Genomic DNA, 16,912 nt, shown 5'->3' with positions numbered 1-16,912 from the left:
CATATTCCTGATTTTGTTCTATTATCATTTACCAGTAACATAATTAACATCAGAAACATTAGCCTATGCACATCCTACCTAGAGCGTTGCAAAAGACTCTATAAACATTTAAGCATGCCTAAAAACAACCTATTTTTGTAACTTACTAAGTATTTTTAACTGTATTTAAAAGCTGAGAAAGCCTCAGAAACAATCTGTAGTAATTGAATAAAGCTGGGGGTTTTCCCCCAGTTCTTTTCTTTTTACAAACCTCTCCAAGGTGGTTCTTAACACAGGGAAAGTGCAAGGGGAGACTTCTTCAGTGCAAACACGTCCTCAAACGTTCAGCAACTATCAGTTTTCTCACCACGTGGAGGCTTGCACATGGAAGATTTTTGTACTTGTCCAAGAGCCAAAATAAAGAGCATTTCCCCTCTGATTCCACCCCAAGCCCAGGGACGTTCAAGCTCTGCCAGTAAGAGCGGTGCGGGCGGCAGCATTTTGAACCTACCAATAAGACAGAATAGTTTTAGGAGCTAGCCAGGTAGCTCAAGCAGGGATGATTTGGCATTTCTTTCCCTCACGTGAGCCTGCTCTGAGACAAAGGCTATAATCTGCTACACCCTATATCTACCCTGTGCCCCCACCTGATACAACTCTTTTTTGCCCTACAGCAGGTGAAAAAGGAGCACAGGCAAAGGGACTACAGGATGGGAGGTGAAGCAGCTGCCCCCTCACTCACTATTTCAAGAGCAGGTACATGTTCTCTGTACTCAAACCTCTTCTCCTCTTTGGGGCAATTTTGTTTGGGTATATTAAAAGGCAGACAGAGGATTGCAGAGTTAACTAAGAGTTGAAAGGTCATAGGGGGACAGCCGAGGAGGGTCAGGCAGGATTATGATTCAGCTCTGAAGATGACCTTGTTTCACCAATAGTCTTTTTGATCCTTGTCTTTTTATTTGGACTAGTGTTCCTTTTAAAAAGCCACTTAGGGACACCCCCCCCCCCAAAAAAAAAAGAAGAAGAAGGAAAGGGGTGATTTCCAAGTGTTCTGGCTACGTAGGAGCCACTGATCAGGATGTGAAGCAAACTGATTCAGAGGACACTTGACTGAACACAAAGGCCCTGCAAACCTGTTTTGGCTGCCCCATTGGAATGTGCAGAAATATCCTGAACAAGGACAGGCATGGCCCAAGGAAGGAAAAAGAAATGGAATAGTTTTGAGCTGAGTGCATTAGATGCTAGGAAGCAAAGCCTCAGTGGAAGTTGCTTTGGGCATTCCAAGCTTGTTGGATGACAGAGCCTGAGCTTACTCTGGTACTGGCACTGTCTGAGCTTTCTACTTGGTCCCAAATGTTCTTGCTGTGCGTATCCTCTATAATAAAAGCCTTGAGCGTGATCCCGTGTCCTTTTCCAGCCCGTGTCTTTCTCGGCCATTCTGGTCGGCCAAGAAAGATACGGCTGTCCAGACACAGGCGGCCATGTTGAGCGGCAGCGGGGGAACCGGGAGGGCTGAGGCGGCAGCGGGGGAACCGGGAGGGCTGAGGCGGCAGCGGGGGAACCGGGAGGGCAGTGGGGAACAAAAAAAAAAAAACGGCGGGCAGAAAAGTAAAGAGTTAAAAGACGGGCCCGCGGGGAGACCGGGAGAGCAGAGACGGCAATGGCGGGAAGCGGCAAAACAGGAACTGGGGAGAACTCTGGGCGGCGGCGGCAGCGGAACTCTCTGCCCGCCGCCCACAGCGACGAGCAAGCGGCAAAGCGGGAACTGGGGAGAACTCTGGGCGGCCGGGGCAGCGGAACTCTCCACCCGGCTGCCCGACAAACAAAAAAAACAAACAAGGCAAGGAGGGCAAGAGAGAGGGAGAAGGAATAAAGGGGGGGGGGGAAAGGTACTAGCGCCCATTATTTACCACACAAAGTAACACACAAGCACCCCTCCCCAAACCAGACAAAGCTCCATACAGTGCGGCAGGGGGGAGGGGCAAGGGCAGGAGGGAGTGCGGCAGGGGGGAGGGCAAGAGGAAGTGGGGCATGGGGGAGGAACTCTCCCCTACTAGCGCCCGTTATTTTAATGGGCTTGAAAACACTAGTATATAATAAAGGTATTAAGTCTTCAGTGCTAAGCCCTCCAAAGGAGACTGATTTGGGAACAACAGGATTGCCAGCTGTTTATACTGGTTCTTATCCTGCACCTTTAACTGTGAAGCTTTTTTAATCACTTTATCTCCATGCTAGGAAAAGCTTCACCTGAGCCCAGGAGCAGGACCAATAAGCAGGTGGCCGCCTTAGTTGCAACTCTTCACATAAAGCTTATCTGAGTCAGAGTTCAGGCTAATAGGGAAGATTCCAAAGTAGTAGGGTCAAAATTAATCCCCAAAATTAATCCCTAGAGAGGAATTCCCATTTTATGACAAAGTAACAAAGGAGGGTTGGGTTTGAAGGGTCAGGTGTGGCCTTGACCCTCATGCCACAGAAGCAAAGAACCTTCTAGTGTTTCCCCAAGCATCACTTCACACATGATGACTCTCATGTGGAAACTTCATGAAGCAGCTGCCACTCCAAGTGTAGAGTGGCTTCACATATAGGCCAGCTTCGGACGTAACGCGGAACCACCACCTCTCTCCCCATTCTCCCATCCGCTTACAGATGTTCTCTCTGCAGTCCCTTCAGAGCACTCCATGCCAAGACCCTGCAGTGCTTTGCCTCCTAGCATAAAATGCAGACCTGGATCGTGCCTGATCCATTTGGCACTTGGGTCCTCTTGCATATATCCAAGGGCCTTGTGAAAGACAGGGCAGAGCTGCTGGGGAGGGTAGCCAGCTGGAAGGACCTGCAGTCCTCAGGTAGGAATTGGAAAGAGCTGCGAGTGTCTCAGCAGAAAGCCACGTCACCCACTCCCTGGGGCAGAGGCTGCCAAGGAGCGAGGCTAGATGTGCCTGGATTTCATCTTGGAGCCATCTGCAGTTTAGCCTGACAGCTCTCGCTTAAGGAAGCAGAACAGAACGAACGCTTCCTGGCTGTCTTCAGCCCCACAGAAGAAAAGCAGCTCCTACACTCTTATGCCCTGGACTTCAACCTTCTCTGACAAGCAGCAAGCACAACAGAGCCTTAAGTGGCAGGGGTGACAGGTGTGCCAAGGGGCCATACCCCGGGTCTTACCTGAGTTACCTCTGTCAGCCTCTCCCTGCCAAGGTGACACCTCATTTCAAGGGACATGTGATGGGGTACTTTCATGTGTGTACAATATGAGACCCAAGTATGGGGGGGGGCATACGGGGTTGCCTAGCCATATAGCCGGAGTAGCCCTGCTGGCTGTGGGAGCTAGAATGCAGCATTTTACTAACAGGCGTTGTGGGAAAGGGAGAGAAAGGGTTGGGAAGGGGCAGACTTGGCTTGCTTACAGCTTTGCTTGCATACATGTTTCAGGGAAACCTAAAGTTGGGACCAGCCAGGTTGTGGGGGGAGTCAGGGGCTGACATGGAAACAGCAAGGGAAGGCTTCATACCATCATGGTTGCGGTCCAGGCTGTGAAACATCAGCAGCAGCTTGCGCTCCCGTTCCTGGAGGTAGCGTGCAAATTCCTCAAAATTAAGCTCCCCGTCATGGTCCATATCACCCTCGCGTAGGATATCCTGCAGGCAGTGAAAGCAAAGTGGGTTTGGGAGGTGGCAGCAGCAAAACTTTACACTGGGATTCACAAACATGACAAGCATCATTTTCAAGTATTTGCACAGGTATTGCATGAGGAAGACAGACCTCTGGGTGGCTGTTTATTAGGTGGACCACAAATCCAGAAGAGGAGCACTGCTCTTCCGACAGCACTTAGGGTTATCTGCACAGAGAGAGCTAGGGCATGCGTACTCAGTGAAGTTGGGTGTGGGGACCTCACTGGTATTTGAGGTGCATATGGGGTTTCATTGCAGGACTCTGCACAAGCACCCAAGGTAAGATGTGAAAATATCAAAGCTTGAGCACACCACTACAAATTATTATGAACACATCCAGACTAAGTTAGTCACAACTAAGTCTTACTGAAATTAATGGGACTAGTTAGTCATATCTAACTTGTCTCGTTGATTTCTACAGTGCTTAGAGTGCAAAAGAGAGGGGAGTTGTCCTTGGGATCAGGGACTTGCTGGAAACAATGTAGGAAGCCTGGGGGTGGGGTAGGGGCTGTGTTCCCGCTAAGGCGCACGTGTGCACACATTTTTTTTTAATGTCCGCTCAATTTTAGATCCCACTCAGGTTGAATCAGGAAGGCCCGACTCTGAATGCAGGTGTGCACACACTGCCTTGGTACTCCCGCCCAGAATAAAAATCATTCTGCACACAGATGAAAAGATTGAGAGAGAAGACTGTGTGTGTGAGTGTGAGAGTGAGTGTGAGAGTGAGTGTGAGAGTGAGTGTGAGAGTGAGTGTGAGGCAGGGGGCAGGGAATTTGGGCCCAGAGCCACCAACTGCATTTCTCTCCCTTACGCTCTAGTCCGCATGTTTTCACTTGCTACATTTCCCCCTCATTGTTATCTTATCTTTGAGAGACTTTAAAGAAACCCGAGCCCTGAAGCCATTTCTCAGGACACAGTCAAACCACAGATCTCCTGCTCTCACACACTCAGAAACAGGCAGACATCTGCTCAAGACCTATTTTTATTTTATTGTTGCAAACACTAATGCCTTCAAGAACAAGCACCCAATTCAGACAACAAAGCCATGGGTGTAGGAGCCAGCGTGGTGTAGCAGTTAGAGTGCTGGACTAGGACCGGGGAGACTCGAATTCAAATCCCCATTCAGCCAGGATACTTGCTGGGTGACTCTGGGCCAGTCACTTCTCTCTCAGCCTAACCTACTTCACAGGGTTGTTGTGAGGAGAAACTTAAGTATGTAGTGCACTGCTCTGGGCTCCTTGGAGGAAGAGCGGGATATAAATGTAATAAATAAATAAATAAATGGGTATGAACACATGGACTTGCACGCACTCACCCTGCCATCTCTCTCCTTCCCCATTAATCCAAAGTAGCCAACAGCACCTATTCATATCACATAGCTCTGCATACCCCAGTGGGGGTGCAGGTCTAGTGATCCCACTCTCCTCCATACTTCCATACCCATGGATAGATTGTCTGAACAAGGGCAAGGTGCCAGTACAAAAAAATTTGAACTGGTGGGAGCAGGGCAATCTGTCATTGTACCTACTAACTGAGACAGGACACATTTTAACAAACAGTTCTGTGGACTGGAGAGGCACCTCTTGCATAAGGCAAATGATACAAATCCTGGTCTTGGATGAGAGAAGACGTAGAAGAGCCATCACTTTCAGGACTGCAATGGAATCTTAAGCACTAGCTTTGTACAATCTAAACCAAAACAATCAAGAATGATAGAATTCATTACAATCTATAAACAGAGATCCATTAGGGTAGAGGTGGCCAACCTGAGGCTCTCCAGCAGTTGCTGGACTACAACTCCCATCATCCCCAGTCACCATTTATTGCAAATGGGAATGATGGAGGTTGTAGTCCAACAATAGCTGGAGAGCTTCCAAGTTGGCCACTCTTGCATTAGGGGGACAGTTTCTTTCACCAGACAAGAACCTATGAAAACCTGAATTACGTCCATAGCAACTCTCCTTTTACTTTGCTGTACCCAAACTCAAGTGTAAGTGAAACAATTGCAGATTCCTCCCCAGTTTACCCCTCCTTCCATTGTCTCCCTTGTGTTGAATGGCATGGCATAGTAGGGCAGGTTCACATTCCCAAAGGGAAAACCAAGGAGTACAGTTAGGAGAGGATGTATCCACCACCGCGAGAGGTCTGAGCAGATGTTCCACCCCCAGGCCACATTCCTACTTCATTTAGTTTTGAAAATCAAGAACAAAACCCAGGAGTCCCGTCCCCCCTGCGCCCTGCTCTTTCCCTAGCAGCAGGGTGGTGTTCTTCCCACACACTTCTCACACAGGATGCTCAAATGCCTCGTGAAGCAGGCATGGGAGCCAGACAGGCTTCAGGAATGTAAACAAAGAAGTATGAAAATAGCTCTCAACACTACATGCTTTGAACAATATCCTAGAAACGCGGAGGACTAAAGAGCTTCCCGGCTGGGTGTTCCAAATCCATCCATCCCAAGCTTGAAGCATGCTCCCTTCTCGGCAGCATCCATCATATAATACTGTACTACAAGTTCCTTGAACTAGGCCTAGCCTAATCTGGAAAGATGACCCAGTTCAAACATTATTTTTTGAAATCCCCCAACTTAAACTGGGGTAGACAGTGGAATGTGGGGCAGAGCAGACTCATGGAACAATCTTTATATATAATTTATATATAATCTGCTAAGGCATATCCATGGTTGATTCCATGTGTGGCTGTTCTCGCAAGAGTTCAGAGAGCTGCTGGATAGGATAGCGATGGGGATGGCCGAGGGAAAGAAAATGGCGGTGGCAGCCAACTGCCAAGTGGTGGCTGGGCGGGAAAACAATGGCGCTGTGGCCTGGCGGAGAAGGCAAGGGTGGAGGCAGAAACGGCAGCGGGCGGAAGAAGGAAGGAAACACTGGTGGAGGCGGGTGGGTGGGTGGAGGAAGGAAGGAAACATCGGCGGAGGTGGGCAGGTGGGTGGCCAGGAAAACGATGGTGCCAGCGGGCATGGGGAGGCAGGAGAAGGCGGGGCGGGTGGGCGGGCAGGTGAAAATGGCAACGGCAGGGGGTAGGGGAGAGGAGACGACGGCAGGGGCAGGTGGGGAGAACTAGAGGTGCAGATGTTCTGTGCCCGGCCCAGCTAGTATAGCTAAATAGAATAAAGGGCATCTGCTCAACTCTACTGGTATCATGCTGCATAGAGGAGGGCGGGGAGAACTGCCCCCATTTGCATCCTGGAAGTGTCTTCTGCACCATTTCCCCAAGTGCTGGGCGGCCCCTGAAACAACAGGACCATGTGCTGAGCCCAAGTCCCCTCCGTAAACACCACCCATCGTGGTGTTTTTGGTTAATCCATTCCTTGATCCAGTTTTTGAATGGGGCTTTAGTTACTTGTATTCCAGTCCTTGATCAGAGGCGGGGCTAACAAACAGCCGGCAGCAAGAGCACGGAAAAGCCGTTTGCACTTGCCTCTCTGAAAAGCAATCTATCTATTTCATTAAAGGCAAAGTGTGCCGTCAAGTCAGTGTCGACTCCTGGCAACCACAGAGCCCTGTGGTTGTCTTTGGCAGAATACAGGAGGGGTTTACCATTGCCTCCTCCCGTGCAGTATGCCTTTCAGCATCTTCCTATATCACTGCTGCCCGATATAGGCATTTCCCATAGTCTGGGAAACATACCAGTGGGGATGCAAACCGGCAACCTCTGGCTTGCTAGGCAAGTCATTTCCCTGCTGCGCCCTAGGTGGCTTATCTATTTTATTAAACTACAAGTGAATTTTGGCCCGTTGAATAACGGGCGCTAGTAATGGCACTCCTGGCCCCCGCCGCCATTCCCCCTCCCTCCCCTACCTTTAAGGGCCAAATCGGCCCAGGCACTTGCCCCCGCCAGGCCGGGGAGACGGAGACCGGGGGCGGAGCGGAGGCCATGTAACTTAAAAAAAAAAATTTACTCCCGCGGCCGACGCCGCCGACCGCCCACCCTCCCTCCCAGCTGCCGAGTCCCCCTTACCCTGGCCGACTGCTGTCGGCCGAAGACTGCCCTCAATTTAAGAGGCAGAGAGGAGCTCGCAAGCAGAGCTCCTCTCTGTGCAAAGCCTCTTGCCGAACTGCCGCTTTGGGCGCAAGGGACGCAAGCGCCCAAAGCGGCAGTTCGGCAAGAGGCTTTGCACAGAGAGGAGCTCTGCTTGCGAGCTCCTCTCTGCCTCTTAAATTAAGGGCTGTGTACGGCCGACAGCAGTCGGCCAGGGTAAGGGGGACTTGGCAGCTGGGAGGGAGGGTGGGCGGTCGGCGGCGTCGGCCGCGGGAGTAAATTTTTTTTAAAGGTTACATGGCCTCCGCTCCGCCCCCGGCCTCCATCTATTTTGGCTGAGGCGGCGGCTCCGCCGCCGCCTCGGTCACTTTCCCGCCGCCGCCTCTCTGACTTCTTCGGGGCGGCCGCTTCTGGCCGCCCAAGATGGCTGCCGGGTGCCGGCGAGCGTGTCTCCCTTGCCCTGTTCTGGGCTTGCGCTTCGCGCAGGCGCAGAACAGGGCAGGGAGGCACGGACACACGCTTGGTGTCCGTCCACGGACGGACACCAAGCGTTTTATTAGAGAGGATTAATATTCCTGATTCAACCCCACTGCCTTGTACTTGCATACCACAGCTCTTTCCTTTGGGATTCTACACCCACCAGGAGCACCTCTTGGGGGACTAACACACCTGCCAGGTTCTCCCACAGCACACAACACATTCTCCACGATGGGTGCAAGCATATCTGTGTGTGCACACACAAGATGGTGCGGGTGAGGTGGAATATCTGACAAGAATTTCAGGATTCTTTTTATTCTGTAGGGCACAAAGACTAAACTAGGCCTGTCTCCTTGTTTCATTCTGGAGCACTTCTAGAATTGATTTCTGAACTGGGACGTGCATGGTTTGCTGCGGTTTTCAATTGCATCAAGACTGATTAGAACACAGCGCGAAAAGCAAAGTGCACGCATGCTAATGTATACTGGTAGCCTGTTGGGTGGGGGAAGAGAAAGAGAGCCAACTGAAAACTGCAGCAAAACCGCATATGCACAGTGGTTTGAACAAAATCTGGAAGTTAAAAAAAAAATGAAATGAAAAAATGGTGACTCACTAATGCATCTGCACCACTCTGCAAAGAAAATCAGGTAATCTGGAGTTTCAAACTACAGGGAGAAATCTGGATGGGAGAATCTCGATAAGCATCTCCACACAAGTATTTTGGTCTTAAGAGAGATATGCAGGTGGGTGCAAATGTTTGCTGGTCTTGGGTGGCAGCAGCAGCAACAAGGAGCGGGGACCGGAAGTAAGGAGGGAGGCTGACCTAACAAGTGTCGAGCCAAGCTGAACGGCAGCCAAAAGGATCCAGCAGCACAAACCTGATCTTTGCACCACTGAACTGCAACCCACATGATCTATGGAGGAGGACTGCTTGGCAGCTTCCTGCTTAATGTTTGCTTTAGCAAGGGCCCTCCCGAGGACGCTACTTTTGTCAAGATCCTACACTCCCTCAGCTTTGGATAAATGGCTCATGTGAAGACTGAGCCTGCAATCCTATGCAGAGGTGCACCTTTAGGAGCTTAGACCTAAGGGAATTGGAACACCCACCCCCACAAATTAAGCATCATCCCCCTCTACACACACACACAATTTTTGACACATGGGTTCTTAGGGCACAAACAGCAACTGAACTCACAAGAATGTAAGAATAGAACACAGATATATTTATGCAAAGATGCATTGGCACGCAACTTAACATATCCCCACCCCACATATTACTTTCCCCACTCCCCCTTTGTCTCTAAAGCAGAGGTCGTGCTCAGCCACAGGTCACACTCACACTTGGCCACCCGGGCCGGCAGCACAGCGACCACACCAGCCAGGACAGACTAGAGAGGACTTAGGGGGCCCCAGTACTGAGGCCTAGAAGTCCAGGAGTAAGAGCGCTTCTGATCCTATGCACACCTACTAGGGAGCAAATTCCATTTTACTTATTTCTGCATAAGCACGCAGAGGAGCCCTCTGCCAGTTTAATTAATGGATATATTAAGCAAACTAGCATGTGGACTCATAGACATGACCACTGTTTGAACTGATGCCTTGCTGACTTCAGAAGAGAGCAGGTATTTCCACTCCGGCAGACTTAATTTTTGCAAAGAAAAATCAGAGCTGGGACGTGGCTCTTGACGCTCCCTCATCGAAAACCATTTCTGATTCGAAGAGTTGGGATGCAGCTTGTGTGTGGGGTCAGAGGAAAAACAGGTCCCAGGAGAAGGTAATGCTGCGGCAAGAGGTCATAATGCAGTGGTGAAAAGTTTGATGGGGCCACAGCTCAATGGCAGCACGTGTGCTTTCCACACAGAAGGTCTTGGGTTCAATCCACAGCATCTACAGGTAGTATTCGAGAAGGTCCCCCTTCTGAAACCCTGGAAAGCTGCATGGACAAGTCTGACATCGGCTACTTGTCCGGATGGCTGTAGGCTACCTCCAGGCTCAGAGGCAGGATGCCTATGTTGTGGTATTTAAGGGGGGGGGGCGCAGAGTGACAGATCACCTATGAACCATGCTGTGTCCATACACTAAATCTACACACCATGCTGTGTACACAGACTACAGCACATCACAAAGCCCCACACCCACTGGGGTTTAAAGGAATACTTGAGAATTTGAACTCTAAAGGATTTACTGCATCATTTGATGGTGAAGCCAGCTTAATTCTCTTTACATGCACAGCAGAAAAAAGGAAAGACACCCACACAGATGCAGAGCGTGTGAGGGGGAGCTGGAGAGCTCTGAGTCTTCTCATCTCGCTGCTGCTATTCAGCGATTGCACAAGGCTATGAGACGCTCTTTGGGGTAGCCTTTTCCTTTGAGCAGCAGCTGGTATTCTAAAGCTCAACAGGTCATTTCCGCCCCTGTCATCTGGGACCCAAGAGACAGAAATAAGGCCACCCTGGACAGGTTAAAAATAACTCTGGGAGCCAACCATGAGCAATCCTCTATTTATAAACTCCTGTGTTTATTTGGGTGTTTTTATTCCCCACAGCCCCTCTGGCACTTTCCTTTTTCGAGTTACCTAGGTGTGGGGACCTCTCTCAATGGGGATTCCTCTTTGCAACAAGCCTGTCTGAGATCATACAGCTCTCTCATTTGCAGAGGGGTGAATTCTGCAAACCTCTACGGGGTGGGGGCACAGAGGGAAAGGGTTTTGCATAGGGAAAAGATGAAGGAAGGAGCAGCTTTGATTCTAAGCCCTAAGAGAGGCACCGGAGCTCAAGCCTGCAGAATGTCCTGCTCTCCAATGAATAAGAGCATCTCACAGTCTCAGATGCATAGGGGATACAGGGGTGATTCTAGCCCCATTCAGACATGTTGGACAAGTGTACAGATGTCTGTACATCATACACGTTTTTATGTGGATGACGATACCGGAGTTCGTTCTTAAAAGCACAAGCACGGTCCTCTCAAATGCTTCAGATAGGAAGCGTACTGCTGTACCTGTGTTCCACATAATGTGTGAATTACTGTACCTGTGTATGCCTTACACTCGTCATACCAGTATTCAACATAATGACTGAATAGGACTCCAGTGGCAAGGGAAAAGAGACATGCAGTGTCATCTCATGCATAAAGTATGCCCTCCTGAACACAGGGCAGCTTAGTCCCAGGTAAATAAATGTACATCGGATCTGCAGCCTCTTCCCCTTCTTTATTACATATTCTAGGGCTGAGCTCTGGCATTAAAAACAGTCCCAGAGTCTCAGCCCTCATGTGTATGGGATAGGTTTAAACCCTGCTTAGGAGTTGTTTCTGGTTCAGATTTTAGGAGGAGGTGGGAGCCAGAGGTTTGGGGAGAAGGCAGCCAGCACAGTGTCCACGTGTGTGTAGTGTCTTCCCTCAACGTATGGAAAAGTAACTAATATAGTGTCGCTATTAAAATGCCGCTCAGTGTCATTTGGAGTTCAAGTCCTCAGGAGGCTGTAAACACTTCCTATTCTACTGTGGGTAGGAAGGAACACTGCATTGGTCATTGCACTTTCCCTGTCAGCTGGCTTCCTTTACACCAGAGATGTCAGACTGCAGCCCTCCAGCTATTGTCGGCCTGCAGTTCCCAGCATCCCCAGTCACCGTGGCCAGTAGCCAGGAATGATGGGAGTTGTAGGCCAGCCACAGCAGAAGGGCGGCAGTCTGACACTCCTGCTTCACACCATTTATTTCTAAGACCTACAGGCAGGTCTTCCACATAAATGGTGGTCTAGAAGCACAACGTTGGCACATATGGAGTTCACACACTGAGGGCAAGCAGTAAGTGCGGAGTGGGGGGGGGGAATAACAAACCCTACCAACATCACATCAGCCGTAATTTTTATTATTATTTCTAAGGCACCTAATACAGGAGAACCCCGTTATTCGCAGGGGGTTCCATTCCATAGGGGGAGGCGGATAGCAAATCCGCGAATAATGAGGCTTTAGGGCAATGGGAATTGGGGCAGGGTTAGGTTACTGGATGCAGGAAATCAGCCCAAAATTGTGGGTTTTGCTCCATTTCCCCACCCAGTTGCCCCCAAATGGACCATCAAGTTGCTCTACCGTGCTGCACTGTTGCCCACGGGGCCAAAAATCACATTTTTTTTTTGGCCTCCATTTTGAGCCATAAAATCCCTCTCAATCTCTGCGGCAGTCAAGATGGCGGCCAGAAATGACCTCTAAAATCATTTCCGGCCACCCACGACCCGTGGAACACAGGTTTAACCCTTTTTCATGGGTTTAACCCTTTTTCTCCACTCCCCCCCACCCCGCTTATACTGAGTTGGATGCTAATTACCCAGCCACGGATATGTGAAACCGTGAGTGCTGGACCCACAAATAGTGAGGTCCTCCTGTACTGCTAGGGGCTGTACAATATATATATTTTAAAGCCAACAATCTAAACATGTATGTTATAGCACATCCAATCTGCACATTCTGCAAACGGTAATATATGCATTCATGCCTGGCTGATATATATGCATTTCTGTGCTTTTGGCAAAGAAAAAAAAGGTCCCTTTCCAGCAAGAGTCTCGGTCAGGTAAGAGGACTTCCCTTTGCTTTTGCCTTTGCTGCCTCCAGAAAATGACCAGAGCTAAAGCAGCTGCTGGAAATAACCTGAAATAGACCTGCTAATTAGCCCATTTGGTTTGCAGAATAGGCCAGCCTGACTGCACAAGCGGTAGCCCAGAAGTGGTTGCTTGGGGCAGCAATGCATAAGGAGCAGCCAGGAAGCAGCAAGCAAATGAGAAGGTGCCACTCGGTCTGCCTGCAGACTCCCCTGCAACACCGCAAGGGATCCTAGAACATAAATCTCCAGTTATATAGCAAAGCTGCAGGGGGAGTTTTTGGCCAGTCTTCCAGTCCACTTGTGCGGTCATTGGATTGCATGCGGAGGATAAACACTATTAACATTCCTTCATTTTTCCAACAGTTCAAGTCCACTCACAAAATGATTACAGAAATAGACCATTTGCTTATATTGAAACTGTACAACTTTAAGATGACACTTTGATAAAGCTCTTCAGTCCCATGGGGTCATTTTAAAAAATTATTATCCCCATTTAGGCTAAGAAAACAGACCCAGAAAATGTAAAGAATATCCTAGTTAAGCTGGCAATTAAGTTGGAAGAGAGGCCTCCCAGCTGCTTCTTCCCTCTTGATCCCAGAACACATTCAGTTGCCCAGTCTAGAACTGAAGGGACATTTTAAAAAAAAAAAAACTTGCCTACATTTTCGCTTTTAAATCTTGACCTGGATTTGCGACCTCAACACTTCATAAAAAGAGCACTTTACTACAGGTGGCAGAATCCATCGAAGCAGATGCTGGTCAGATCAATGTGACAGATTTGTCTGCCTTCTTGAATTTCTTTTTTAGGCCACTAGTTTCCCTGGCAACCAGTTCCAGCTTATTTTAAATATTGAATTCAAAATAAAGAATATAAACTACTAAACAGCAGTTTGGTTTCAAACCAGCTGTTGTGGAATTTCATTGTAGCACTATCTGATTTGAGATCCTTTTAAACTTCAGTCCCTTCGGTATTTGCAGCCCCTCAGAATTTAGTATCAGCTGGGCATCTAATGTTTAAGTTTTTCTATGCCACTTTCCCATAGAAATATTGTTCACACCCTAATCACGATCAGTATAGAATAAATATATTCAAAACGCATGGTTTTCATGTGTGAATGAGTCATTTGAGATTAACCACCAGATAAGGTGTCCCTATCACCTTATGTGACCTAAAACAATGCTTTTCAGTGGATTTATTGCTGTGAAAATCTTTGTGCTGAATAATTAGCAGGGGCATAGCATAGTTGGAATAGGCCAGGGTGGGGCGGAAGATGGGCCCCTGCCCTCCCTTCTTCAGAGAGGTGCTAAGGGGAGTGCAAAGAGCAAACTGTCACCCAGTTGGCCAGCCCCATCCCTCAGGGGCCCAGGGACATTTGTTCCCTCCACCCTTTTCCAACTACAGCTACACCCCTGATAATCAGGTCCTAGAAGAACAAGTCATGTCCATAAATGTGTGAACTGGCTCTTTGGTCACCGATGGATGGATGTACTGAAGAACATCAGGTCTAGCACTGATCCGTATGGAGTACCTCCAATACAAAGAACCTTTTATTACCAGCCTTCTCTGCCCTTTCCTTGTTGTTCCTTTTAAATGAAAGCGTGCAGCTAAACAAAGCGATAGCTTCCATTAAAGACATAACCACATGGTGCACTTGGGGCTGTTCTAGCACACTTGGAATGAAGCGATGGGGACGGCAAATGATGCCCTAATGGGAAGGGAGCAGCTGTAAAACAGCCTCTGTAGAAGAACAGAGGGAAGGCAAACACTCATCAAAATGAGATTCCTTTTGGAATAAATATACAGCCCAGCTGAGTGGGGAGAAAGCTATTATACCACAAAAGACGCTCACACAGTGCTGCTTGCTGCTTTTGCTGGCCCTGGAGCACCACTAAGCTGGATCTGACCTGGCTTGTGCATTGATGTGGCTCCATTTGTCAGAGTTGTGGCTCACATCATGTGGTGGACAAAAGGCATGCATACAGCTTTGCATCACTGCTGTATAACTCAGTAGTAACTCCATTCCCCCTCCATGTGACCAGCTGACCTGGAAAGCTCAGCTTGTAATCTCCCCCCCACCCCACCTGCTATTCCAGTGCAGGGATCAAGGCATACATTTTGCACATGTTCCAAGACACTCTTATTACTTAACATATCCTCAGCATTCACAAGATACCCTAGGGCTCAAATTCAAGCTTGCCAGCCAGCACCAATACATATGCACCCAGCCATATACATGTGCCCATTTCTGTGCCTGCATTTCCCAGAGTGATCAGGGGCGAAGGAGGGCAAGGCTCTGGGCCTTTCAGAGGGAATTTTGACTGCTGCGCTGACCGTGGCGAGAGAGAAGCTGCACCCACCGAGGTTTCCCTCTTCTGCACAACTATTAAGAGGCCAAGGAGCTCTTTGACAACCACTCCCCCTCATAGCCTCATCCCCAGAGTATGTACGTGCCTACCCACTACTACGCAACCGCCCACTAAAGTTTTACCCTGCTGCTTACGCATCCACCCGGGTAAAAGGAGGAGTCGTGTCGTTCCGGACTGTTCTGATAATCTGGGGGGGCGGGCAGAGAGCTGTTCTCTTGCCAGAGGATTGGGGGGAGCCTCTGGGTGACTCATAAGCAGCAGAACCTTCCTGTAACTCAGGGACTCTATGTTAGATGCGATCGGATTCTGTCCCTATTTATGGACGATATAAACACCAAGAGGCCCCTCTGCAGCAACCAAGCAGGGAATCACGCTTGGCGGCGGCGGCACACCAAGGAAGCTGCCCCCCCCCCCACACCAGTAGCAGAGGAACTCCTAAGAGATTCCTTCGGGACACGGATCCCCTGGCCTCAAGAAACTGGAAGTCAGAGTCCATGGAGGGAGGACCGGGTTGGGGGGAAGACCGGGATGGGGGGGGGAACACTCCCCGGCCAGCTTTGCAGGTAGGGCTTGAGCAGAGGAGGGCTGCAGATCTAGCCTCCTGCGCTTAAAGACAGATATAGGAAGGAGGAGACCACACTCTAGCTCGGTGGCCGTCCTTCCTCCTGTCTCCACGCTAAGCTTTGTGGGAGGGATCGCCCCGCCGCGTGGGGGTCCAGCTTAGCCCCTCTGGGGCTTACCTGCTCGGCGTGGGAGCCGGCGTCCATGCCCATCCGGGCCAGGCCCTCGCGGAGCTCATTGATGTCCACGCGCCCATCCTTGTTGGTGTCCAGCTGCTCGAAGAGGCCGGCCCAGCGCTGGTGGCGATCGGGGTCGCGGGGGCTCCCGTGCAGAGGCACCTGCCGGGACCCCGGCATGACACTTGCTCTCCCCACTACACCCCCGCGATCGGCGGCAGCTGGTGGTGCTGGTGCAGCAGCAGCAGGTTCATGCCCGCCGGGCGTTTGTGGCTGCTGCTCGCTCCGCAGCCCGGGCCAGGCTCCATAGCTTCGCTCCTCCTGCTCTGTCTCCACCAGACTCGCTTTGCGAAAACCCAGCCACCCGCCAGCACAAGGGCATTTAATAATGTGCTGGTTGGCGTCGCCTCCCACTGCGATTATTTCCTCCTCCCCCCCTAAAAGGAACTAGAGAAAAGCCTTCAGCAGGATGCAGAAGAGTTAACGCGCCTCAAAGAGGCGGGGTTCTACAGGCGGCAGGAGGAGGCTTCAGGAGTCCGGCTTGCTAGCAAAGAGCACGCGGGATCAGATGAGTGTTTTGCCTGGTCAGGAAGTTTGGACTTTGCCACGAATTCACGAGTGGTGGCCTTAGGCAAGCCACTTATTCCGAGTTAGACCACTGGTCTGTCCACTTAGCCCAGAAGGCCTACTCTTCTCTAGCACTAGCTGTATTAGGATCGCAGCAGCCTTTCTCAGCCCCAGAGGTGCACCTAGGTAATTTTGGAGCCTGGACCTAAAGGCCTTTGGAGAGTCCCCCTCCCCTGCAAATTAAGCATCATCATGCTCCGCCAGGCAACCACAGCACCCAGGACAGACTAAAGAGGATTTGGAGGGCCCCAGGGGCTGTGGAGGCCCAGGGATGGAGGCGGAGCCACCATTGGGTGAACGGGTTCAAAGGACCCAAGCTGCAGAGGCGTATCTAGGGAAAATAGCGCCTAGGGCAAGTACTGAAATTGCGCCCCCTGTCCAAACATCTGTCACCCATCATTCAGATAACTTTACTATAATATCAGCTGAAAAATACAAGTCAAGCTTGTTAATCTTTTAATACTTCA

At 50.0% G+C, this 16,912-nt stretch overlaps 1 protein-coding gene across 2 annotated transcripts in view; it reads right to left on the bottom strand.

Annotated features, from left to right (window-relative positions):
• Nucleotides 1–16,285, bottom strand: part of LOC128345922 (calcium-binding mitochondrial carrier protein SCaMC-3) — a 63,859-nt gene extending 47,574 nt beyond the window's left edge. Inside the window, exons 1-2 of one of the 2 annotated variants that reach the window (XM_053298603.1) lie at nt 15,822–16,285; nt 3,485–3,611 (exon numbers count right to left, since the gene is read on the bottom strand). In XM_053298603.1, coding sequence (XP_053154578.1) covers nt 3,485–3,611; nt 15,822–15,998 — 304 coding nt within the window. In that variant the 5' untranslated portion in view covers nt 15,999–16,285. Of the gene's footprint in view, nt 1–250; nt 487–3,484; nt 3,616–15,821 lie in introns of those variants that run through there. The other variant, XM_053298604.1, reaches the window with a different exon arrangement.
• Nucleotides 16,286–16,912: the final 627 nt, after the last annotated feature.

The sequence above is a fragment of the Hemicordylus capensis genome, chromosome 2, assembly GCF_027244095.1.
Source record: "Hemicordylus capensis ecotype Gifberg chromosome 2, rHemCap1.1.pri, whole genome shotgun sequence".
NCBI lineage: Eukaryota > Metazoa > Chordata > Lepidosauria > Squamata > Cordylidae > Hemicordylus > Hemicordylus capensis.
Note: the sequence above shows the minus strand (reverse complement) of the source record. Positions and strands in the feature narration are given on the sequence as shown.